This window comes from Odontesthes bonariensis, chromosome 23 (genome assembly GCF_027942865.1).
Source record: "Odontesthes bonariensis isolate fOdoBon6 chromosome 23, fOdoBon6.hap1, whole genome shotgun sequence".
Taxonomy (NCBI): domain Eukaryota; kingdom Metazoa; phylum Chordata; class Actinopteri; order Atheriniformes; family Atherinopsidae; genus Odontesthes; species Odontesthes bonariensis.
In genome coordinates, this window is record NC_134528.1 from 13378659 (window position 1) to 13404273 (window position 25615).

General features: G+C 40.7%; 1 protein-coding gene across 6 annotated transcripts in view; it reads left to right on the top strand.

Annotated features, from left to right (window-relative positions):
- The window catches only part of pald1a (phosphatase domain containing paladin 1a), a 61177-nt gene that overhangs the window by 13366 nt on the left and 22196 nt on the right, over positions 1-25615 (top strand). For all 6 annotated transcript variants that reach the window (XM_075457425.1, XM_075457426.1, XM_075457427.1 and 3 more), the window contains exons 7-18: positions 587-662; positions 1462-1610; positions 1746-1842; positions 2260-2364; positions 2610-2705; positions 2788-2922; positions 4493-4609; positions 5082-5261; positions 5390-5587; positions 6008-6148; positions 6243-6314; positions 12438-12578. In XM_075457425.1, the coding sequence (XP_075313540.1) occupies positions 587-662; positions 1462-1610; positions 1746-1842; positions 2260-2364; positions 2610-2705; positions 2788-2922; positions 4493-4609; positions 5082-5261; positions 5390-5587; positions 6008-6148; positions 6243-6314; positions 12438-12578 (1507 nt within the window). The remainder of the gene's footprint in view (positions 1-586; positions 663-1461; positions 1611-1745; positions 1843-2259; positions 2365-2609; positions 2706-2787; positions 2923-4492; positions 4610-5081; positions 5262-5389; positions 5588-6007; positions 6149-6242; positions 6315-12437; positions 12579-25615) is intronic.

Sequence of the window (25615 nt, forward strand, 5' to 3'; positions counted from 1 at the left end):
TTCCTTTAGTAGCTCTTAGCTCCACAGCCAGCCAGCTCACACATCAGTTCAGACAGCGCAGCGAGTGGCTGCCTGCCTCAGAGCATGCAGGGAAGGTTATAAATAGTGTCGCTTGTTTGCGCAAAGGCTGGTTGCCCTGCTTTCTTTTATTTTTTTTAATAAAGTGGGTCATGAAAACTAAAGATCACTGCATCCTGTTAGTAGATACATTGACATGAGCCCCTCGCATGCTACCTTTTCAGGGCACGAGAATGTATTATTCCCAGGGAACAGAACTGAAGCCTCTTGTATTCAAATGAAAGCACGATTATGTTGCTGTATATAGCCTCAAACTACCCGGTGGGTCACTAAGCGAACAGCAATGACCCCCATAACTCCAATCTCTCCCATCATCCCTTGTGGATTGTCAGAGGGGGGCCCAGTTTTTCACCGAGGAGATAAGTAAACACTACGTGAGGAGGCTCACCTGTTAAGTCTTGAGGTCCTGTGTTTGTTTATGTGCAGTGTGCTCTGACCTACATAAGCACGATATTTACACAACACAGGCTGCAGGTTCAACTCGCAGTGACAATCTCTTGCGTTGCAGGTACTACAGATTACCACTCCCAATGGAGGGAGCGCCATTGGAAGAAGACTTTGATGCATTTGTTAACATACTCAGGGTAAGCTCATATAAAAATGTCAGTGCAAGTCCACCATTTAAAATAGCCCTTTTTGGTTGTGCTTTGCTTGTTAAGGTCTTGTAGCGATGTGCTATTAAAGTTATTAATGGCTGGAATACTGGAGAGTATCTGGATTTTCTCACTGAGGTAGTTTGAGGGTCACACTGGCTTTTATCAAATCCATTTTTAAATCTGTGCAGTTAATCACTAATAAATGTGATAGTTTGAAAAAAAAGAGTCTGTTGTCACTTTATGTCCACTGTTCAGTCTGCTCTGTCTGGTTTGCGTCCTGCCCTTCACTCTTATAGGATGTTCTCTTTGCCTCATTTTGCCCTTTTTTGGACTGACTTTCAGCAGCCGGTCCAGTTCCCTGTGGTTGGAAAGTTTTTTTCTTTTTTCTAACAGCGCGTTGGACCAGAGCATAAACACAATCCTCTTTCTTTTCTGTCAGCCTTTTTGAAAATCAAACGCAAGTATTTTCAAAATGAAAAATATAAGGACCCATTAAGCACGTATTTGCATTCTGCTCAATTCTTAATTTCTTGATAAATTCTTAATACATTTTTTTACTGCTCCGAGTTGATTGAATATAGATTTCTTTTTTTTTGGGGGCTAAAACTCAGGATCCAATCTTTTTACATCTGTATGTCCCCCAAAACCTTTTTCCCCAGGGAATATTGTCATGTTTTGTGCTCGTGTCATGATCATCCCACCATTCCCAGCTTAATGCTATGACAGTGTTGCTCAGTATAGCCTGCCATCATTGTAGCTCTATTTTCCTATGTGCTCTGTTTTCCAGGAGAGTCCCAGCTTGTCTCTGGGCCCCAATGTGTCCCGGCAGCTGCCTGCTCTGTTGTTCAGCTGCCAAGTGGGCGTTGGCCGCACCAACCTCGCCATGATCCTGGGCACACTAGTCATGAATCGCCTCAAGGGGGATTCACAACCCCAGTAAGAGCTCAGCACCAAATAGATGCCATAAAGAAATCGGGAAATAAAAAAATAAATAAATAAATAAAAAAAATCATATCTTTATTTTTATCTCATCTTTTTTATCCTATCTTAGTTATTTGCTTTGTGTTGCAGAGTTGAAGAGACAGCCCCTTCGGAGCCCAGACCCGTATTCCAGGTCATTCAGTCTCTGATCAGCAAGCTGCCTAATGGACAGCAGCTCATGGAAGAGGTGAAGCAGATTACAAGAGAACAAACAAAAATGCAAAAAAAAATGTTGACAAACAATTTTAAAGTAGATCATAGATATCATCGGTCCAAAACTCCTCTACAAAAGCAAAGAAGTTTGATAATGCAGAGTATAACCAAATCAGTGTGTTTGTTACATTTCTTAAAGGCCCCCTCAAATGACAATTTCTGTATTTTAAAAAACCTGAGGAAACAGGGACTTGTTAGAGATGAGAGAAGAAGTATGGTAGTTACACTGATGATAGAGTTTTTGTTTTTTCTTCTCTGAAATAAACTTCTCAATATGTACATGGGATTTATAGAGACATGTCCTGAGGGGATCTTCAACTAAGACTCTTTGAAAGAGGGTCGACCGGGTCTTAATTTTTTATTTTTATTTTTTTGTCTCTTTCCTTGGCAGGTTGACCAGGCTATTAGCCTGTGTTCCGAAATGCACAACATAAAAGAAGCGATGTACGAAAACAAGAGTAAGCTGGAAGGGATTGGAGAAGATTATCAAATTCAGGTTAGTGAAGATCCTTTCATTCTCTGCTGATGGTAGCAGCTTGTAGCATTTGTGATCAAAGGCAGCATGTCGTGCCACGAACAGTTTCCTACAGCTGTTGCTTCAGCGTGAAAGCTCACTGAGACGATAACGTTGATGATGTCCTTATCCGTGCAAGCCCTCAAGTAAATGGATTAATGATATATATATATTTGTGGAAAATTTGCAAGATGAGGGTGATGAGGCTTCTGTTTGGCTTCTTGTAGGGAAGCAGTACCAAAGACTACTTTCTCAACAGAACCGTGCAGAGCTTGGAGCGCTACTTTTACTTGATTGTATTTAATGCCTACCTTCACGAACAGGTACATTTTTTCTTTTTCCATTGAAAATGTCATCACCGATACCATGAAAACAATCAGGTTGTAACTCTGTTGTGTTTTGCAGTACCCTCTTGCCTTTATGTCCAACTTCAGTCAGTGGATGTGCTGCCACGCCTGGCTGTACAGGTTACTGGCCTGCATGGATCTGTCAGAGCTGTCGGCTCCAGCTGAGCTGGTCACCAGAGGAGCCCGTGTGCTGGTGAGGAAATTAGGAACGCACCAACAGACTTATTTTCATGTTTACTATAGTTTTTTTTTTTAAATTTTTTTTATTTTCATCAGATTTGTTTTTTTCTTCAGTTTTTTAAATACATCTTTGTATGTAAAGTAAAATTGAAAACATGTTAGTGTTTAGTAATTTTAGAGTCATGTAGGTTACGAATGTTCTGGTCAGAAGTTTACATGAACTCATCATGGTAATGATGTCGGGGCAAAGTTGGGCCCTCTGTGATCTCTGAACTCCTCTTTTTCTGAGGCAGAATTACTGTAAAAATGTATTTTTGTCAAAGGAATAACACATTGATTTGATGCATGCATTCTAACTTAATGTGGGTTCTTTAAAAGCCATCGCCAAAACATGTACATACAGCCTAAAGAATATAACGACAGCGCAACCGATGCTTGTAGCATTCATCAAAACACCCTTCTGGTGAAGGATTTGTCTTCTTACATTTGTTTGACATATTTTTGTTGTCCTGCTCAATCACTTGCATGGCTGTCTTTAATGTATGTTTATAGTCATTGTTTTTTGAGCACCCAGCTGTGCTCGAGTTTATATGTTGTAGCTGATGGTTTTCAAGTGATGCTGAAGATTTCTGGATTACAGCGGTCCGTGCTGGTGTCCATTTTGGTGAAGCAACGTCAGAGTTGTGCAGTGTAGCGATGGGATGATTACACGGGTAGTTTTATCCAAAGCAACTTAAAACCGAGGAACAACGTCTAAACTTTAGTGCAGTAAGAAACCATGGTGTGAGTATTAGGTACTTGATCTGTTTGATGGAGCCAAGTGCAAATGGAGCAGAGAGAAAAGTGAAAAAATTGTCTGGTGTTGCACTGAGCGGCTGATCGGTGCTTTGCTGGTTGGCATTACCTGCCAATAATTTTGACTCATCTGCAGTTGTTGACTGAAGATATGCAGGTGTTTAGACGTGACTCCAAGAGGACATCACTGACCTGCGTAGACCAGCAATCCTGTTTCCCTGATTTGCTCGAAACTACTCAGACTTTTCTTTTTGGCGTGTGAGTCAGTTTCACTTGGTGCTGTCCGACTGACCGTTTTTTGTTAGCAAAGCGCTAACATCAGCTGCAGTCAGTCATGAGCACCAACGTTGACATTGGAACTTTCAACCCCACTGAGGTAATTGTCTGAGTGGATTCTTTACACCAAAGGTGTAATTTTGAACCAAAAATCTGAAATTAAACTTAAATGCTGAAGAATGTATTCATTTATTTACTCATTTTTTTTGTCTAAAAAAAAAAAAAGAATGGCACAAAAAAGTCAAAAACAACCCAATATTCCCAAGAATAATTACTTAGGGTGAATGTATGTAAGCTTCTGGCCAGAACGAAATATTCTGTGGCAATGCTTTTGCTGTTGTTGTTGTTTTTTCAATTCAATTTGAATTCCCTTTCACGGATGCTCCTTTCATCTATTTTATACAGTCATCTAACCAGCTGCCCACTCTTACCTTTTGACCTCTCATCTGTATCTTCACAGTGACTGCATGTCACGTGTTATGATTAATGTAGAAGTGCATGTGTCTGAGCAGGTCGCTGATGAGTACTTGGCTCCTGATGTGCTCAGCACAGTCAAAGAGATGAAGGCAGCCAACTTCAGACGAGTACCCAAGATGCCCGTTTATGGAATGGCTCAGCCCACAACAGAGGTGCTGCACGGTCACTGATTAGTTAATCAAATAAACACTGATGCTTTTTTTTTTTTTTTTTTTTTTTTTTTTTTGAAAAGAGGATTAGCAAGATTTCCACTTATCATTTATTTTTTAGATTAAAGCTATTGCTTCCTCCATTTAGACAATACGTGGATGATGCTGGGCTTATTAGAGGTTTCAGCTTAAGCCGGAAAAAAAGATAAGGAGCTGGTGATATAATTCATCAGAATTTCTTTTTAATCATGACTCCCGGAAGGCTGGCTCTTCACTCTCCACCATTATTTCCACATTAAAGTGACAATTTTGTAATGATCATCAATATGCATCACTGTACTTGGGAATATTCATGAGTACAAACAGACTCATAGGAATGACTCATGATTATTTTATGGAGACTTGCACAACCACTACAGGATGCTCATGCTGGATTTCCAGCTCTTTGCCTTAATCATCCATGCGCTCTGTGCAGGCTGCTGGAGCAGTACTGGCCCATCTGACTGATGAAAAGAGGAAGCACAGCCACGTGTTGTGGGTCAACCTGCAGGAGGAGTTGGCGCTTGAAGGAAACGGACAGATTTTCACTCCTAGGGAACCCTTGTGTCTAGACCAGCACATCTTTGTCCCAACATGTGACCCACAGCTGCTAGAGGTAGAAGGAAAATCTCTTCGGATGCTTTTGAGGGCTGTTTTAGTGAGATAAATCGCCAAGAGTTCCTGAGAGAATTGGCTCTAGTTTCAAGCTATGAAAGTCAAACTGTGTCCCCTCCTGATTTGTAGAAACTAGAGACGTCCCTTATGGAGGAGATTCTGCGAGCTCAGAAATGGCTGGAGGTGACGCTGGAGCAGGAGAAACAGATGAAGATGTTTAAAACCTGCTCGACTGTTCAGGAGATCTTCAACCAGCACAAAAGCTCCCACCAGGGCCTCATGTACAGACGCATCCCAATTCCAGACTGCAGCACACCCAGGGAGGAGGTAATGACACTGAGGGGTGCTGAAACACGCACATCCATGTAAACACCATGTGAACATCCAGACATTCGATGCAGGCAGAGCATGAGTGGGAGCTGTTGTGTTGAAGTGAGCAATGATGAAGTCTTGTGCTCCATCTAGTGGTTAAAATTATTGGCGTTTTACTAAGGTTACCAACTTGATATAATAATCTAATCATATCTGTATTTTATGCGTTTTTATCATTTCTTAAATTGTTAATATTTCTGTAGCTTTGGACACCTTGTTTAATTTAGGATCGATTTAATTTTTTGTTTTTTCATAATGTGTAAAATGGATAGTAACTGTTCATATTAAATTGACTTTGTGTACAAAGCCAATTTATAAATTGTGTACATTTCTATATTAATTATATATATATGTGTGTGTGTGTGTGTATGTCAGGACTTTGATAAGCTGTTGATGGCCATGAAGGGTGCTTTGGCTGAGGATTCCCACTCGGCCTTTGTCTTTCACTGCTCCAACGGTAAAGGCAGGACCACGACTGCCATGGTTGTTGCTGTTTTGACCCTCTGGCACTTCAATGTAAGCAGCATCCTTTAGTGTTCTCTGCGTTTCATTAAGGCCTGCAGTATTTAAGACCACCCTAAACCAACTAAAACACGACTTTCATCCTCAGGGTTTTCCAGAGTTTGCTGATGATGAGATTGTGAGTGTTCCCGACGCCAAGTACACGAAAGGAGAATTTGAGGTATGTGTATTTTTATCGTCAATAGTATGTAAACACACGATGGCATTTTGTGCTGTTTATTTCTCATTTCAGTATATAATTGGGGAAAACAGCATTTCCGACTGTTTATTCATTGATAAGTTTGTTGATTCCTTCTTTATTTTCCCCATAAGGCATATCTGAGATGTTTATGAAAATAAAAGCTAAGACCGAGACGGTAGATGTTTGATAATGGTTTCATTTTTATTTATTTGCAAAAGAAAAAAAAAAGGGGGGGGGGGGGGGGGGGGGGGGGGTTTGGAGATTGTAGAAGCCAGAGAGATTCAATTTATCCTGCAGAACTAATGCTGTGTCATCACCAGGAAGGAATTAATTCAAGCCTTTGATCAGACAGGAGATATGTAACTTAAAACTTATTCAACTACAGGTTACTGTAAAGCAGGAATAGATCTAAGATGATTAAAACACTCACCAAGTATGTAAGACAATCATAAGAAACTGAGCAGTGCTCTTCTCTCCCAGACACCGAGGGCTTGTCTGCGCAGTGATTGACAGATCTCAGGTCACCTCAAATGAACCACACTTATGGGTCAAACAGAGCTGGCTGTAAGCAAAGCACAATGCTTAGATTTGAAATCTCAAACGTACACTGCAGATATTAAATATTGCAGTCGCCTTCCAGCTATGGACGAATTTTACCAATATTATCAAATTGTGCAACCTAAATTGTCATGGACGGTAAGTCCTGCCAAACATTCAGTCAAAATATACTAGTGCTGCATGAACCAGCCAACAGGAGAGGGAGAGACTCAGTGGAGCTTTTGCAATGGTGTATTAGTGTATTCATTAATCCCAGCTGTCTCTGATAAGTTTGTATAACTACCAGGGAAAAAATGTGGCAGGATTTAATGATTAGTGAACTCTCTTTCCCCATGGTTCTGTACAAAGTTTAAGTTCTGCTTAAATTCTGGCTTCTCGAGAAGATGCATTACTATATTAACGGCAGAACAGTTGTTAGTTCAAGGCTAATGCATCGTAGTAGGTCTGTTTATAATCTTTTAGCGTGAAGGCTGGGGTTAGCTTTTACTCGCTTTATGTAAGGCACTCAATCCCACTGCATCACACTGGATGTGTGATTTTAGACCTTAAATCAATAAAAAATAGTTTGCCACTCCAACTCCACAATTCGGTAAAACGCCATTCTCAGCCTTTTACATGTTTCAAGCAGCTATTGTCTAACACATGTTTCTATACAAATCCCAGAATTTTCTTTATCAGACTTTGATTGAAGATTAGGTCTGAAAATCAGATAATTGATTGAAATCAGTGTCCCCTCCATGTTGACTTTGTTCATGGCTTTATTCAGAATATTGCGTGACAGGAAATGGGAGAGCTGTTTGACTTGATATTGGCCCAGGCTTGGTTAATGCATGAAATGAGCTGCGATGGCAGTATTTTCACTGTCTGACTTCTCTTACTACAGCATGTCATATTGTCTTAATTGTTGATATTGGCCTAAAAAGTGCAAAGGAAAATGTTGAAGTGTATTATGCGATAGATTTATTAGGTTTGTTGATAACGCTAATGGTAGTCAGCCAGTATTTTGGGAGTCTAAATGCGGCGGGCATACTGTCGCTCATGTTGGTGCACGTCACTTATGCAGCCTCCGCTGTGGGCTCTGTGCCAGTCCAAGACAATAGGCATAGGTTTTGTGCCTAATAAACCAAGGGAAAACTATGATGCAGATTGGTGCGTAAATTTATGAAGTCACACTGTTTTTTAATTTTATTTTTTAAAGTACCTAATTGCCTGGATTCTTGCAGGTGAAACGTGTTGTTTAAAAGTAATCGCTGAATGTTACTGTCTGGATGGCAGGGCAGAGTGAAAACCATTTTCAGTAAGACCAAAGAGCAATACATTCTTATGTGATCCATAGAAAGTAAACTGATTTTCCAGGCTCAGACAAATGAATATAGCCTCTGTCTACTGTATGGCTTAAGCTGTAGAGCACCATGGTGTCATCTGCTTCATTATTTCTCTGTCAGCCCAGTATTTTGATTTCTGACATCTTAAATAAGCGTGGAGTTATTTGTGCCCTTCTGTCATTTTGTCAGATTAAGTGGAGATTACTTGACAATCAAAACTGCACAAACGGTGTTGTCATATTCCAACATTTCGGCTTAAATTCTTGTCACTGGAATTGTTTGTTCAATAGTTTGTTCATTTTGTGTTTATTTTTTATTTTTCACACAAACAGTGATTTATTATTATTATTATTTTTTTTAAATCAACACAACAAAATATAACAATATTATATAAAATGAGTGCTGTACAGCCCTGTTGCAGTTTTTCTAAACTATCAGTCGGCACCTATAAAAGCGATTCAGTATAACCAAAAGCCAAAGCGTTTCTCTTCTGGACTGTGTAGCATCTTTGAATGGGAGCTGCCGGCAGTTTTTGTTTTTCTTCATGCGTCAGAGTTGTGACAATGATTCAGTGGTTGTAACCTGCTGGCTGTGTCCTCGGCACTGTAAACATGAGCACACAGAAAGGGGCTGCGCCTCTGCAGAAGAACAAGGCTGCATGCCAATCACGGCAGCATGACCCCCAGAGTTTCTGGAGTACACCGAGCGGTCAATTCAGCCTCTTAACTTAAACTGCCGAAAATGGTGTTGCTATGGTTTTTTACGGGTCTGAAGCTTTACTTTACGAGGGAACTGCTGTGACATTAGAAAATTGTTTCCCAGTGAAATAGAAACTCCTGCTGTCTTACAGAGTTACTAATGACTGTCCAGGTGTATAAAGTGAAAAATGGCCTTTATAGCTTCTTTAAGATTGTCCTAAATTAGATTTAATTGTGAGCTTCTCATAGTAAATTTCATACACCCTTATACTGTAATTGTCATCTGTCTGTTATTTTATTATTTAGTATTATTACTGTCTACCAAACAGAAAGAAAAGACAAACAAACTGTGATCTATTTACCAAAAGGAGGGATGGAGAACCACTGCAAAGAGTAAATATTGGTCCACGTATATCAGGTGAATGTTAGTGTTGATTTGTACTTACTGGGAGGACAGCCATGTAAAAAAAGGTTTTACATATATGGGACATAATAAGAAACCATCTGGTTGGTCCTTACCAGGTCTTAAAATTTGGTACACTGAACCTTAACCATTAAAAGGTCAATATATCAATATTTATTTAACAAAATCAATCCCAAAATGCAGAAGAAGGCTGTGAATAAGTAAGTCCAACCTCACTGCTTCCATAAAAATTTGGATGATAAGTAGCAGCAGGGTGCTGTTAAACAAATTCAGTCAATAAATTGATCATCCGCAAATGTGAGCACCTCTACAACAGCAGTGATTTTGGCAGTTTGCTGGTCTAGATCAAGACGTCAGCAGTTGTTGCTTACCCCCAGTCTGCCAAGGGGTTATAAAGTCATTCCCAGTCAATTTGCAGACCATCATTCTACCGTGAGAGAGATTTTCTTAAGTGGAAAAACATTCAAGATAGCTGCTAGAAGTGGGCATTAAGCAAGTATAACCCAAGGTCAGATGGTGTAATGCTGAGAGAAACTGCAAAAAAAACCCCAAGAACTACATCTCTAGACTCTAAAGTCCATAACAGGACAATATTACGGTGCACAACATTGTATTGTCTATCCAATGTGCCATGTTTGGTGAAAACTAGCATATCACAGCATATCAGTACAAACACCTCTTACCAGCTGCCAAGCATGGTGGTGCATAGGCTTGTTTTGAAGCCACAGGACCTGGGCACCTTGCAGTCATTGAGTTGACCATGAACTCCTCTGTATACCAAAGTACTCTAGAGCCAAATGTGAGGCTGTCTAAAGCTTGGTCAAAATGTGTTCATGCAACAGGACAATGATCCTAATCACTGAAGCAAATCTACATTTAAAAAAAAGAAGGAACAGAAAAGTTGTTGTAGAAGTTCAGACGTCAGCCTGATTGAACAGCTGAAGAGAGCTTGGTTCACTTTTTGAATAATTCATAACAAATTGTTGCAATATGTCATGTGTTGTTGTTCATCTGAAGTTTTATAATGAAATATTTAAGCCATAGATTTTAATTCGTTATGATAAAAAAGAAAAAAGAATGGGAATTCTTGGGGGTGCATTAGATCACATGGTGTGACAAATTTGCTCATTATTGAAAGCACCATCAGTGCTGAACAGTGTTAATAGGTTTGGAGCAACGGTCGCCATCAAAGTAAGTATTTTTCATTGAGTCTTGCTCATTGCATTAAGACCATATCAAACCACATTCTGCCTGTATTATAATAGAATAACTCCTTAATAAGAGTCCATGTGCCTGTTTGCAGTCCAGATCTGCCCCCCATGAACACATTTGGCTCAATTAGACATAAATGTTTTCTAAAAAAATTGCCCAAATGATTGAAAAGCTAAAATTCTATATCAAGGAAAAAATGGGAACATTTAACCACAGCCTCTGGTTCCCTCTGTTACCTAACACTGCTGGCCTACTCTTTAATTAAGCCTTTTGACTTTTCACTCTCTGACCCCTTAGTATCTAAATGACCACAGCTGTTACGGGACTAGTGACATAGTAACCCAGTTTGCAGCTGACTGTGACACTGAGTTGAGATTTTAATGTCATATGCACATGCTAACGGAAACATCCTTGCCTATTTCTGCGAGGTCAACACGGTAAATAAACATGTTGACACACATTTTCACCAACACTTTAATTAGGCCAGGGCAGACCGGCAGTACTCTTAATGACCGAACCGAATGTTTGAAAACCAGGTCATGATAATGATCTGTAGTCCTGCTAATAGTACTGTGTTAATGCACAGTGTTGTGTTAAAGTGCGGAAGGCTACAAGAAAACACATGTGGCATTATTGTGTCCAAAAGCACAGCGGCTTCCATCATTTTTTAGCGGAAGACATTTGGAAACTCTATTAGACTTCCACAAATTAAGTCCTGAGTTTCTTTTGAGGCGATGTGAGAACATAACGGAAGGAAAGCCATCAGTGCACCCCTCCATCGGTCAAACATTAATGGTTGAGTGGACAACCAGAAGCCATTCCAGACTAAAAGGCACATGACTGCTCTGAGGGAAATTTTCCATAAGGAACCTGAACAACTCATGAAAAGTAAAATCTTCTGATCTGACGAAACAAAGACGGAACGATTTGGCTGCAGTTCCCAGCAGCAGTTGTGGAAGAAACAAAGCATGGAACATCAGTTTTGGCTCTGCAGCAGTTCATGGGGATGAGCGGTGAATTAGCTGGGGATGTCTGTATACAAAAAGGAAAACTTGAAAACTCGTTGCCCAACATTTGTTAGTTGCCAACTCGACCGCAAAATTGAAACGCGAGACGCGAACGTTGAACACGTGTAAAGCGCTTACAACAAGCGTGATACATTCATTACCAGGGGGCACGTACAGTGATTAAACTGCGGTGTGTCCACTGGCGGGAATCAATTAATCAATAGAATACACTTCCTCCCATCAAGTTGTAGACTTAAAGCAAGAGCTGCCACTCTCTACATTCTCAAGTCACATTGTTGGAAAAAGCAGAACTCAAGTGAATCTAACTCTTAAACAACACATGTGCAGTCCATTTGAGGTGATACTGATGTATCAAGTAGTTTATTAGTTTACGTGCAACTCAACATATTGATATTTATTGCATCTGAACAGCATAACTGAAAAATATTTTGCCAATAAACAGAAAATTTAGCACACAGAAAGTTTTTTCCCCTCATGAATCACTGTATAACAGAAGTTTAGCTTTTGCTGTAAATTGTCATTTTATTATCAGATAATTTATATTATGATTAATGCAGTGAAGATGGAAACCATTTAAGCAGTGCTTCTCACTCTTGTTCTGGTGCTCAGAATGTTTTCTGTTTGGAACACCAAACCACTACTTGTGGAAAAAGTCTAGTCTCGAGCCCTGCTCTACTTCAACTGTTGGCACGTTATGATGCTGATTCATTCATAACAAAAAGTCTCCCTAGAGCATTTGCTAGGCAGAGTTAGTAACACTTGTTAAAGTTTGCAGCCTTTTTCCATCTTGGGAAACATTCTTAAAACTTTTGGCTAGAAACCGGCCGTGTAATGGGTGTGTTGTTTCTACTGTGCAGGTTGTGATGCAGCTGGTTCGTCTTCTCCCCGATGGCCACCGGATGAAGAGGGAGGTGGACTTGGCGCTGGATTCTGTCAGCGAGACCATGACACCCATGCACTATCATCTGAGAGAGATCATTATCAGCACTTACCGACAGGTACACCACACGTCCCGGCAGTATTGAGTCGGTCATTAACCGCTACGCAGGACCTTTTACTTCAAATATACAGTACATATGTACTGTACAATATATTGAAAGTTAGAGTGAGGTTTGATTATAAGGTCAGGACTGATGACTAGGGTCAAACCTTGGGAATAAATTGTGGCTCTTCTGTGTTCTGCTGTTGCCCCCCCCCCCCCCCCCCCCCCCCCCCTCGTTTTTTTTTTTTTTTGGGGGGGGCTGGGTTTTTTTTGTTTTGTACCCCCCCGCGATGCCGGCCCGGGCGCCTGCACCTCTGTGGCCAAAACGTAGTCGCGGTCCGACACTGTTTTACGGCTGGCGCCCCCAACCCCCCTATTGCTCACAGAGAGATGTTGCACTTCATTGTGCGTTGTGATGGGAGCATCGGTGTAGTGTAGTGTTAGGTTAGCAGACTGACCTGTCCTTATTTCCTTCTCCGTCCGTTTTCACCCGTTTGGTCCGTCACCACCTGTAGCCTAATACTGTGCTGGCTCATTCTGTCTTCTTCACTTTCCCATTAGTACTATTATTGATACCACGTTCGTCACCCTCTGGCACAGAAACACCTCCAATATCTTTCTGTCCGTATCCATCAGGAGAACGAGCCCAGTACAAATGTTTTGGTCAAAATCCTCACTTTAGGTCCACCAAAGGCATGAATATGCAGCGTAAATGTTGCCGCATCGAAATAACACAACGTTTCTTTGTGTAATTAATTATTTCCATCCACACGACACGAAATGCCATCAAACATCCTGTTTTTTGTGTTTATTTTGAAAGCTGCAAATATTGAATCATCCCCCCTCCCCCCTGCACAAACTCTGCACTGTGCTGCGTTGCTCACCTAACACGAGAGGTGAGAGTCTCAGGAGGGGAAGATGGGGGCGCCGAAAAACAACTGTGGCCGAAACGTGTATTGATAATGTGTGATCTGAGTCTAATCTGACCCCCCCTCCCCCCGTTTTTTTTTTTGACATATTTATTTATTTATTTATTTATTTTAATTATCTTTTTTTTGTTTTTTTTCACTCCCCCGCGATGCTGCCCCGGGCGCCTGCCCGGTCTGCCCGCCGCTAGGACCGCCCCTGTGTATACTCATGAATCACGCTTGTTCATACTGAGATACAAGCTGCATGCTTTTTTAGATGCAGTTTCACATGGAGGCCTGTAGATGGCCTCAAGAGCTAGTTTTTTACAGCCACAGTTTAACTCCCAGAGAAATGAATGAGAGGGATCCAATGTTCAGTAGGTATGAGGTGCATGGCATGGAAAATTATTGTGGTGCTTGGTAATCCATCTCTAAAACTCAACAGAATTCCTTTGGCTCATAATGGAATACAGTGAGAGCAGGAAAAGACTAGAAAAAAGGTGATTTCTAGTGGGATTCTGAGGCTTGACCAATTGAGGTTTTATTATTTTGTGCTGTTTCTGGTTCAAGTATTGTTCCGTGGAATATCATGGTAAGGTTAGGTCCTTACTTTGCTAGATGCTTTGAATATCCTTTTAATATAAAGAACTAATGTAACTAAATAAAGAACATAAAGAAAGAAACGGCCAAAAGAGAGAGTTTTTAAATCCTTGGATTATTCATGCTCTGGAAAGTCTTCCAACCAACTTTGATATTGTGTTGAATTGAAAAGGCATAAAGAGAACAAATGTAGTTTGTTTTGAGGTAACAAAGTCTTTCCTGATTCTTTAGCGTCTGAGGGACCACAATTCTGTTTTAGCCATTTGTAATACAGTTTAATCATGGTGCCTCTGTGCACAGTCAGCTGTTCTCAGCACACTGGAGGCACCCAGTCCTGTCTCCACCTTATCAATGGGCCTCATTGTCATATGAACTCTGTCTTTTGCATATATTCGCTCTCTGCCTGTCACCTTCTGATGCCAGGCTCCAGGAAAAAAGGCTCTCTTTCAACTCACTTTCTAATCAGTCGTAGATGCATTTTTAACTTTTTAACAAAACATTTGATGGTTTTAAGGAAAAAAAAAAAAAAAAAAGTTTGAGGCCAAATACATTGTCCAAGGCTAGAAATTATTTTCATTATTTGATTATTTTCATAGGTTTTGCCATTGTTTTTACTGGCATGATTACAGTTCTACCCTCCACTAAGAGCGCCATAGAGCTTTTTGACTGGAAATCCCTAATGAGCATGATACCAGTGCCTCCAGTTTCACGCTTTTTATTTGATAGTCCATTGCTAGGTGTAACATTAATAGTGCAGCAGGGAATCAGCAGATGCTGTAAAGAAAAAATACAGCAACCAAGAAAACCTTTGAAGCATAATAAAAATTGGCTCTGACCTCAAGAATAGCTGGAGGCAATCAGAACTTGTGTTAAAAGAAAACTTGGTAGAACACCTTTAACTACCATCCAAGTTAGCCCTCTTTTACCACCCACATTGTTGCATATTCAGTTGTAAACACCCATTAACGTCTACAGATGGGCTTCCCGGTTCAGTTTTGAAAGTTCTGCTAATGAACTTCATCTACCAGCTAAGCTCTCTTCTTTTTGGTGCCTGTGTCTTCAGATTACTTCGAATTGATTATTTGGGTGTTCGTTTAATATTTTCATAACAAAAATAAAATGATGTCCAAAACAACAGAAATAAAAGCCATATTAAACGCTTAATTTGAGTTGTCTTTTGGACATGCTATAGTGGTCCTCAGGTTGGCACAGTGTTTGCGGTGCATTTATTCCCCTCCCGTCTGAACCAGCAGGCCAGGTGATAAACAGTGCCAGATGTTGCTAGAACCAGCAGGCATTTGCAGACTAGAAAAGGGGGAGAAAGAGGAAGAATTTTATCCCCCTCTTCCAAGGGACCCTTCTACCCTTTTTTTTGACAGTGGTTGGAAAATGTGTCCTTGATAGCGTGAAAGTATATTTACACTGGGAGACAAGCCTCCTGCCATCTCTTGTAGGGGTTTGGGAAGGGAGATGAGTATTTTTTGGGGGGCTGTAGGGGAGTGGGGGTGGTCATTAACCTGTAAATCCCTGCTGCTGACCAGGCATGACCACTCGCAGTAGTAACATCCTTCAACATTGGGACCAAAACGACAGAGGGGTATTTCCTTTCCTCCTCTGTATCAGTGCATCAGTTCATCAACATCGCTTCATCTTCTTTATTGTTTGTGCTACTGTTACAGCTTTCTTTTGGCTTCTTGTTTTGTCATCAGCCTGTGCCTTCTGTGTTTCCTATGCTAATACACCATTTCCAAAAACACTAGTACTTTTCTGGCTTTCCAGGGCATCGGTAAGCTCAGCATGCCCAGTGTTCCCTTTCAGTCCAACAGGCTGTGGATTGCATAGTCTTGACTGATTTGTTTCCAAGCAGTGTACACTCTGTGACTTGGTTAAGAGAATGTGATCACTGAGTATCACTGGCTTCCAAGCCAGTCTTTCAAAAGGCTATTGAAAGCAAAGAGAGCAGAGCTGCTGAAACTGACAATCCCAGCAACTTGGATTCTAATCCTTTTTGTTGGGCGAGAGTTGCAGCGATTTCCCTGTATCATCTTTGCTTGAAAATGTGACGCTTTTCCACCCAGGTGGTGAGAAACACACGGATCAGGAGTGCGAGAGCTGCAAATCATACTAGCGTGCGTGTGCACGCGCACGTCCAAAGAAAGGCGCTCATGGTTTGGAAGGGGCAGTGGAAAAATATTTTCAGAGAGGGAAGAATGCTGTGAGCAGGTTTTCTTGAGGAAAGGTAGAGAACGTCTTTTGGAGAGGAGACGTGGGAGCAACCGGAGCTTAGCGCTCCAAGTTCATGGAGGTTGAAGGGACCACCGCAGTACTGACAGCAAGATTAATTTTACTAAGAAGGTAGAGCAAGGGATTAGAAAGAAAGAAACTGAGAATTCGTAAGAAAAAAGTACTGAACTGGAAAAGTAACATGAGTTAACTAATTACAAGGAGGAGCTGGTAAAAACCAGGACCGATATTGGCAGGAAAATGACCCCCCCCCCGAGCCCAAGATACGTTCTGCTCCTTTGCCTTAAGTGTGTCTTGGCCTGCAGTTGTGAAAAGAGGCTCTTATTTAGATTCAGCACAAAGTCGGAAAGGAACAGGGAGGGGACATGTTTGTTGTTCTTATTCATGAATTCCAGATTTCCACATGCAAATCCGTGCAGCAGATTTGCTGTCTACAAAGGGACTTATTTCCATCTCAGCAGGTGCAACCAGCTGATGTGGATAGCCTTGTCCGTCTGTGTAGACAATCCGTTTGTAGAGCAGTGATATAGTTGTGTGTGTGCATGCATGACAGTACACAAGGAGGTAAATAAAAATTCTCTTGGGATGTGTGGGGATGTTGCAGCTGCTGTTGGTTAGTTTTAGTTAATCAGGGGCCTCATGTACAAAGACTTGCGTGGATTTCCTACTGAGACATGGCGTACGCTCAAACCCAAATGCCCTCCAACGTACAAAAATATCCGGATGTATGAATCTGTGCACACACATCAATCCAGGCACATTTCGTTTGTACATCCCAATCAACGTGGAATTGAGCGCACATGTCGGAGTACCCGACTCCTCCCTGTCCACTCCCCTACTTAAATATGCAAATCATATTTAAATGAGCCCTGCACCTGCGATTCCCCTCTCTGCACGATCAGAAAATGAAGAAAAAAGAATTAGTAAGACGGAATGAAGAAGAACTTCACGGAATACGAGATGTCGGTGCCACTTTCTGAAGTGGAGGCCCGCAAAAAATGTGTTCTTCGGCATAAGCAGCAAACGTCAGATAAGTGGGTGGGAGAGCGTGTGCGAACTTGTCAATGCTGTGGGCTCTGAGAAGCAAACACAAGCAGAGGTGAAGAAGAAGTGATCCAACATTAAGGTGGATGTGAAGCGGAGACTGGCTGCCTACCGCCACAGTATGGCCAAAACAGGCGGGTGGGGGGGTGACCGACTCTGTTTGAACAGAGAGTCGGGGCAACTATGGGTGACACTGCTCTCTCTGGGGTGGTGGGAGCACATGTGGGTGACTCTGATTACCCCCAAGGTAAATACAGACGTTTTTGTGTAACTCACAACAAACGTGTTCAAACAGTAACGTGCAGAAGTGCGCCGGGGAAAAGGTGAGGCTGATTAAGACATTTCACACTTTACGCACGGGGTTATTAACATTTGCCCATAGAGACGATCAGGGGCTTGTTAGAAAGATCTTAAGCTGTAGTTTAACCAGCAAAAAACAGCAAGAAACTAACTTTAACCACCGACTATAATGCTGTGAAGACGGGATAGAAATTGGGGGCGCAGATACTCAATGCACATCAATGGGGAATAATATTAGGACAATTACACGAATAAAGTTACTCACCGAGAAGCCAACCATCGTGGGCAGTGCCACCTTGTTGCCTGTTCCCAACATGCTGTTACTCAGAATGTATGAATCGTGCGTTGAACCAGGCCACCTCGCTACAATGTTGGTTAATTGCATTTACGCATAACATATGATCTGTACATCGATCGAATGAAAATGTTTCCTGTTAACATAAACAAATTCATCATGTGATTTCGCTTTTATAGCAATGTGTCTGCAGTCGATAGCTCCGATTACAAACCCGGCTGCGCTTCAAATTGAGCTTTAATGTTGGCCTGTTCAACTTCATTGTATGAGAATTTAATATACGTGGCTGAGATGCGGATAATTCTGTCCCACTCGGCTGGCATGGCTCGGCTCAGGGTCGACTGGCATAGTCCTAATCGTTTGGCCAGCTCCCTCTGGAATGCTCTGGTTGCTAGGAACCCCAGTGTGCCCATCACCTGTGAGCACAGGCAGCGCATGGCTCCTCGCTGTGTTGCTCTCCAACGCCGGCCGCAGCTCTGCGCACAGTTCCAGGAGGATTTCCCTTAAAACGGCTAATGAGCCAGTCGCCATCATGTGCCAGCAAATCCTCTCTGTCTAGTGAACACACGCTCTCTTCGAATTGCACCATTTACAAAGTCTTCCAGTAGTGCTAAAGCAGCCATTGTTTTTAGTGGTATGCATTGCACCACTTTGCACATGCTTTTATATCTAATCGTGTAATTGCAGACACATGGGTGTGTTAATTGTTCATGTATCTCAAATGTGCACAACACTGCCTGAGGACCAATTGTTTTCACATTTATTTATTATAACAGTTTGCCAACATCACCTTAGGTGTCGCCAAAGAATCAACAGTTGTAGAAAAGTGCGTATGCCAGCCCTGAAGCTGGCTTGAGGCACCGCACATTTCCACGATCATTTCGTTCTTGATACATCTGATCGTTGACGTAAAAACATGCGTATGCCACTTTTTTGTGCGTGCGCACCCTTTGTACATGAGGCCCCAGGTCTTTTTAAAAAAAAAAAATAAATTTTTACCCTTGCATGGTGTTTGTGTCTTTGTTACCCAGCATTCATGGGTTTGGTGGACGTACAACATTTGTCTGAGTTCTACACAACGCAGTCAGCAAACCGATCACATTTATCATTAAAAGTTTTGTAAATGGAATGCTCCTCAGTTGACAGGCATGCTTATTGCCTAGAATAGAATGACATCTTATTCCTCTAATGGTGCACATGTGTGCACATACATACACTAACTGCAGGAAATCATGGGAAGCAGACAGAATGAAGACAAACGTCAAGTCTTTTATTTAATTTTTACAGTGGTTACTTTTTTTTTTTCCATATGATACCCAAACTTTTCTTACCTTTAACTCCAGTGGACCCAAACAATGTGTGTTATTAACAGAGGTTGCACAGTGCTTACTAGGTAAAAATATGTTCTTTTATATGTTTGTAACTGAGAATGAGGCATGACCAGTGACACCAGTGAGGTTGAAGGAATAATTGAACGCTTTTTTTTTTTGTTTGTTTTTTTGTTAATAAGCTCTTAAATTAGGCTCACAGACTCAAACCCCGTACAGTGTTAAGGTAGTTGCCTGAGCTATAAATGACTTCAAATGATGCTTCTAATGTGTAAGATGATCTGTTGACGCTAACCTCAAACGTTTCCAGTATTAATTGTGAGAGCTTTGTTATGAACTATAAAGAATACGCATAGTGACCATTTGTGTGACGCTTGCCTCTCTCTGTCAGTGTGCCAATCGCGATCCCCTTGCGTTATGATTCAGTGTTCATAACCATCTGTTGTGGAAACCAGAATGGCTGAATGTTTTTGTTTGAGACGTACGCTGCATCAGCTTATTTCTCTGATTAACACAGCTTCAATCAAAGTGAAGAAACTAATCGGTGAAATCACTTGGCGCTCTGAATCATTGTACAAATTCAAACCACGAATGTCTTTCCAGCTCATTATTCCAGTTGGAGCTAACAGGTGCTCCTAATTTTCAATTGTCTACAATCATGATTTGTTAGCTTCAGACTTTTGGCTTCTCTCTTTCTATTTTGTCAATGTACTCCTAACTAAAAATCTCTTTATTAACCATACGTACAAGTATTTTACTAAGCCATACCATGACACAAGTGTTGGGCATTACTTATAGACACTCTTGTTCCAGGGAATCGATAAGCAGCTAAGCATCTTTTAATTCTTGTGTGAGGGTTTTTCAGTCCTTTTTCCAGCAAAAAGCACCTCGATCTGAGAGATCTTTAGTTCTAACCCATGCCAAGGTCTTTTGAGGTTCATTTTCTATGATTTGATCTCTTTTGGTATTCCATTATGGATTTTGAGGTTCATTTAGGATTATGTTGCTGATGTCGAAGCTATCCTCTTCTCCTTTTTCAGCTTTTTACTGCCAGTATGTTGTTTGTGCATTAAGTTGCCAGTAGTTAATTAAATCCATTCTTCCCCCACCAGTGAAATTTTCCCTGTGCCTCAGGCTGCTGCGCAACTTCAAAGTATTATTGATCCACCCCTAAGCTTTACACTTGAAGTGTGTGCTTCACAGTTGGAGGGATGCACTTCATACATTTCTGCATTGTGTTTTCTTTGAAACATGCCTTTCACATGTTACAATCAGAAAGTTCTATTTCAACTTCATCAGTGCACAAGACTTGTTTGAGGAATGGAATGTCCATCACACCTGTATGAAACAAAAATGATACAATAATCCTGCTTCAAATTTTCAATAGAGTATTTAAGCTTTACCTTCTTCTTTTCTCTTTATGGTTTGCAGAACTGGAATCTGTTCCCAAAGTTCTGCGTCCTACTGTGTCTGAACACACTCGGTTCCCCATCAGTTGTCATACCTGTCTGAAATGTGTTATTCCTTTATGGCAAAGGTTTTGACATATTTGCTACACAGCTCAATAAAATGTTGTATAATTTCCATATAGTCATTTAATCTCATAGTAATTTTAAACATCACTGCTTTGAGTAATGTACACTAGAAACCTTAACTTAATGGCATAAAAATGACCGTACTGTGCGTAGAGTGCAGAGTTATGAGGTTGGCCATTTGTCTTTATTTGAACTTTTTAACCTCCCTTTATCTTCTTTACATTCATCCGGTTCTATATGCTTTTGGCTTTTCTTGTTTAATTTCACATTTATTTATCTAGATTACAAATCCAGCATAAAACATTATGAGCATCACATTGGCTCTTTTGTTTTCCCTCCTACGTCCAAAATTAATTGTCATTATAGTTCTGATTTCCCCTGCAGTCTCTGAGAAAATTATGTCACACTCTATTTTCAAATGTCTATGTCTCACCAGTCACCTGTTTACCTCAGGATCATAGTGTTTGACTGAACCTGTTGTCAATCTAGCGAGCCAAAACAATGACTGCCTCTGGGTTCTAAATAGCTGCAGGAAGCCTAGTGCGACATTTACAATCTTTAAGAACATCGTCACATTACCTCTTAATAGTAATACTCTGTAAGCTTTATAATTGGAAAAAATACTGCTGCAGAAGCAATAAAATGCTTTGTTGCCTAGTTAGATACTCTCCAGCAAACAGCTGGTTTTTGTCAGCGACGTGGAGAGATAGTGTAGCATCTAATCTTCCTAATCAGGGGACAAGAGGAACATAGTGTCAACATGGAAGTCAGAGCAACAAAGTAAGCATACAGGTTCCTTATATGTGTGTGTATCCCTGCTCTTTACTCTTTTGTTGCTGGTTGACATTTATAAACTGCACTGCGACCAACAGTGTGTTAGTGAATGCTGTTCCATGTGTTACATACTGCAGGAGAGCAACTTTTACCTCCACACTAGAGATTGTTCACATGGACAGTATATGACCATATTCAAAAGTAAAGGTTATGCAGAAGGGCCTTATGGTGCAATATAACTGATGGCCACTAGGCACTGGCTCGGAAAACATTTGTTGGCATTCCCTTTGAAAATGACTCCATGACAAAGTAGAGGTTTTTACACATCCCCCTGCCCACAAAGACGCAGATTCACACACAAAACGGACAGAACTGCTTCCAAAGCGATGCAGGTGTGTTAAATCATGCTCCTCATAGCTGTGGTCATGGTATCTGTCAGATTGCCTCCTAAGCCCCAAATCATTTAATCAGGAGAAGGTCCATCTTTTTCACACTAGCTAGAGACTGGCAGTGGATAAATCAGACACACAGTCTCAACAGTGAAGTGACTCAGATGCCAACCATGTGGGATATGCAGCAGTTGTGACTGGCTCCATTTGTTCCAGGAATTGCACATTCACAATGCTGCAGCGGGGAAGCCGTGTTTCATATGTGAGGAGAGTTGTGCAGCAGATGACTCCCGTGTTAACAATGCCATAACTACTCCCGCAGAGCCAACAGCTCACACAGTCTGCAAGGAACTTTGAGACTTGCTTTGACAAATGTTTATGTTTTCCCACCAAGACGGCTCACAGTAAACAGGACCCCTCTTTGTGTCCTAATTGGAAGTAATATTCACACGCTGACTTTAAAGTTCTTTCAGTATCAACAAAGGACACTGCTCAAAAGTTTTGTTTTTATTAGTTTTAGATTTCTAATGGTGTGATAATAATTTATTACGCTTTGTACCAACTTACTTACCAAAAAAAATTTTGTTCGTGGTTTTATGTTATCATGAGTTTGTTTAATTTAAATCATATTTAACCAGAGAGACACAGACCTTTAAAAGCTCCTGTTATATGCGTCCTGGTCAAGACATGAAGTGATGCACACACATACTTATGATAGAGAATGAGCCATAAGAATTGCAGATATAAAGAAACTTTCAATGTCTTTGCATGTAAAACATGGTCAACCGAGGTCAGTCATCATCTTTTGCTGCCAGATGAGCAGACGTTCATTCATAATTCATTTTGCGAGACCAGATTTTATTGAATGAATAAAATTTGAGTGGTTTTGGAGCTGTTTTAAGGCAGAGGGGGTTCATCATATTTAGATACGTTTTAAATGAAAACAATAACTGCCTGTATTTTTTGTAACATGTATGTCTCAAGGTAATTTGGCAGCAGACCCTTGTTTTACTTGTTGACTTAATAAGAGAACACTATTCTATTGTTATGGCAAATAAAAAAAAATGATACAATAATCACCTCTGCCAACACTGACTTTGAGAAGACAAACATGAATGTGATCTTGGTCCTCCAGATCAGACGGGTGAGTGTCATTGATAACCTCTACAGCCAGGATTGTGTGTGCGCACCTCGGGCAAATTGTCTTTTGCACTCACTGTGTTGTTAAAGAACAAGTGTTGGTGCTCCAGAGTGGAAAAACTTTGAATCACAGACTCTTTCATCCATACTGCCTATTTTTCATAAACAATTGGCTTTGAGGCTTCCTTTTATTTGGGGGTGAGATTTGTCTGGGAAGCATGAGAACTTGACTCAGACACTATAAACTGGAAAATTGTGAGAATTGAATCTCCCTTTGCTAAGGTGTGTAACTAGATGATGGCAAAACCTCTGTAACGAGCCAATTATATGCAGATGGCACAGAAATTCTGCTGTCCTGTTGCTTCTGCCACTCAAACCCTCACCTCCATCCACAAAAAGGCAAACAAAAAAAATTAATCTTGATGACGGGAAAACAGAATTTCAAATAAAGGATAAGTCTTATTCGATAAAATACCTGAAAATCCATGGTCAAACAATGGATTTATCAGTGCAGCAGGAAAAATCTTTTGTTACAACGTTTTCCTTTAGTTAAATGTCAGATTTTATTCTCAGTCACAAAATGCATCAACAGGCTCCACGAGTGCTGTATTTTCATTGGCCCAAGTGATCAATAAATAGATAAAGAAATCAAAATATTTATTGCAGCCTCTCCATTTTAGGACACGTGAGACTTGGCTCCGTGTTGGTTTGAACTTTTCTTCACCCTTTCAGGCAAAGCTGATAGTGGTGGAAATTTAGGCTTTGTTTCCGAATGAAAGATCCAGAGGAGTAAACACATTTCTTCAAATTGATTATTATCTCAGATCGAGGATTAATATCACTACCGGATGTTGTAGGAACGCACTGAAAACAAGAGACAATATTTGGATGGGGTCACACCAGCCGTGAGGCAGATGAGTTCCCCAATTTACACCATCGTGGAAAATATTAGATCTTCACATATCATATACTGGTAGTACCTCAATTAGAAAACATATTGGAAATTAATAATTTTTACTCAGTAACTTAGTATTTCACCACACCCATTTTGGACTCAGTGCACAAACCTGTAAACTAGAAATCTGTAAAGTTGTTTTTTTTTTTTTTTTTTAAATCTTAATTTCGCATCACTGCGACACAGTTGCTTTCATAAACTCTGCTGACACGTACAGGATATTTTGGCACGGTGACACACACACACACACACACACACACACACACACAAAAGAGATTAAAAAAAAAAAAAAAAGAAAACAATACAGGCTTCAGCATTGTGGCTGGTAAAAATATCTCCTTGGACCAAAGCGTTTGACCACGCTGTGGTGTGGTCAACAAACAACATGGCCTTGACAGCTTTGTGGCTGCCTCTAAAGAGCGATTGCCATCAGTTCTATCCACATCCCTTTGGTCTCTTTTACCAAACAGGATCTATACAGAATGCTATCTGTGGTCAAAGACTACAAATTAATTTGAAGAATTTTGAAATAATAGCCGTCTGATTAGCTGTAGCTCATAAGTCATTTTGCTGCCTCAGTGTTGGATTTGCATGCGCAAGATATTTTGTATTTTGAGAGCTCAGTAAATGATTGATTCAGAGTGGGAGTTTGTGCTGTGTTGCCAGACATGTGCATGTACAGAATGTACCATAATACGTGTGGTTAATGTGGGCTGATATTCCAGTCTGTGTGTAGGCTAAGTTGATGAGCTCTGTCTCCTCCTGTGGCGTTTATAATCTCTGCTTACCAGACATGTCAAGTATTGATGCTTGTTCTTTTGTCTTACAAATTTGCCTTTTTTTTTTTTTTTTATCGAAAGCCTGTTGACTATCTGTTGTACAGTTCCCCTTTCAGTTTCCATGACTTTGGTTATTTCTCAGGCACATTTTAGCGCTGGACTCTTGTTTGATTGTCAACAACTGCATTGAAATATTGAGTTGAAATGATAATGGAAGATTAAATCTGTGCTGCTGATACGGTTCATATCAAAAAGGCTTTGCTTTTGAGTGTGAGAAATTTTCAAGCTCACGTCTAGATGGATAAACTGTATGCCGCTGTGTAAATACAGTATGTGGATTGATACAGCTTGCTCCTAAAATCCACCTCTGCTTTGACGTCATGATTTAATCAGCACAGTGTGGCTGAGCGGCTGGAAAAAGACAGTCTCGGAATCTGCAGAAACCATTAACATAAAAGCATCTTCATCTCCTCCTCTCACTGGCTGCTCTATGGCTTCTTTGCGCCTTTAAAAAAGCAGTTTTGGGCACCATCTAGATCTATAAAGATCAGTTCTCAAATTTTAGGCCAGACGATATATAACTTTGATTACTTCCCTTCTATCCAACCTGGCAGTCCAAGCTGACTGGGTGGGTGGATGTCCAGTTTTTTTTTCTTTTTTTTTCTTTTAATTGCTGTGCATGTGCAAAAATATGCAACCCGAGAGGAATATTATACTTTCATGTTTGTCTGCTACACTTTCAGGATCTGTGGGGATGAATTC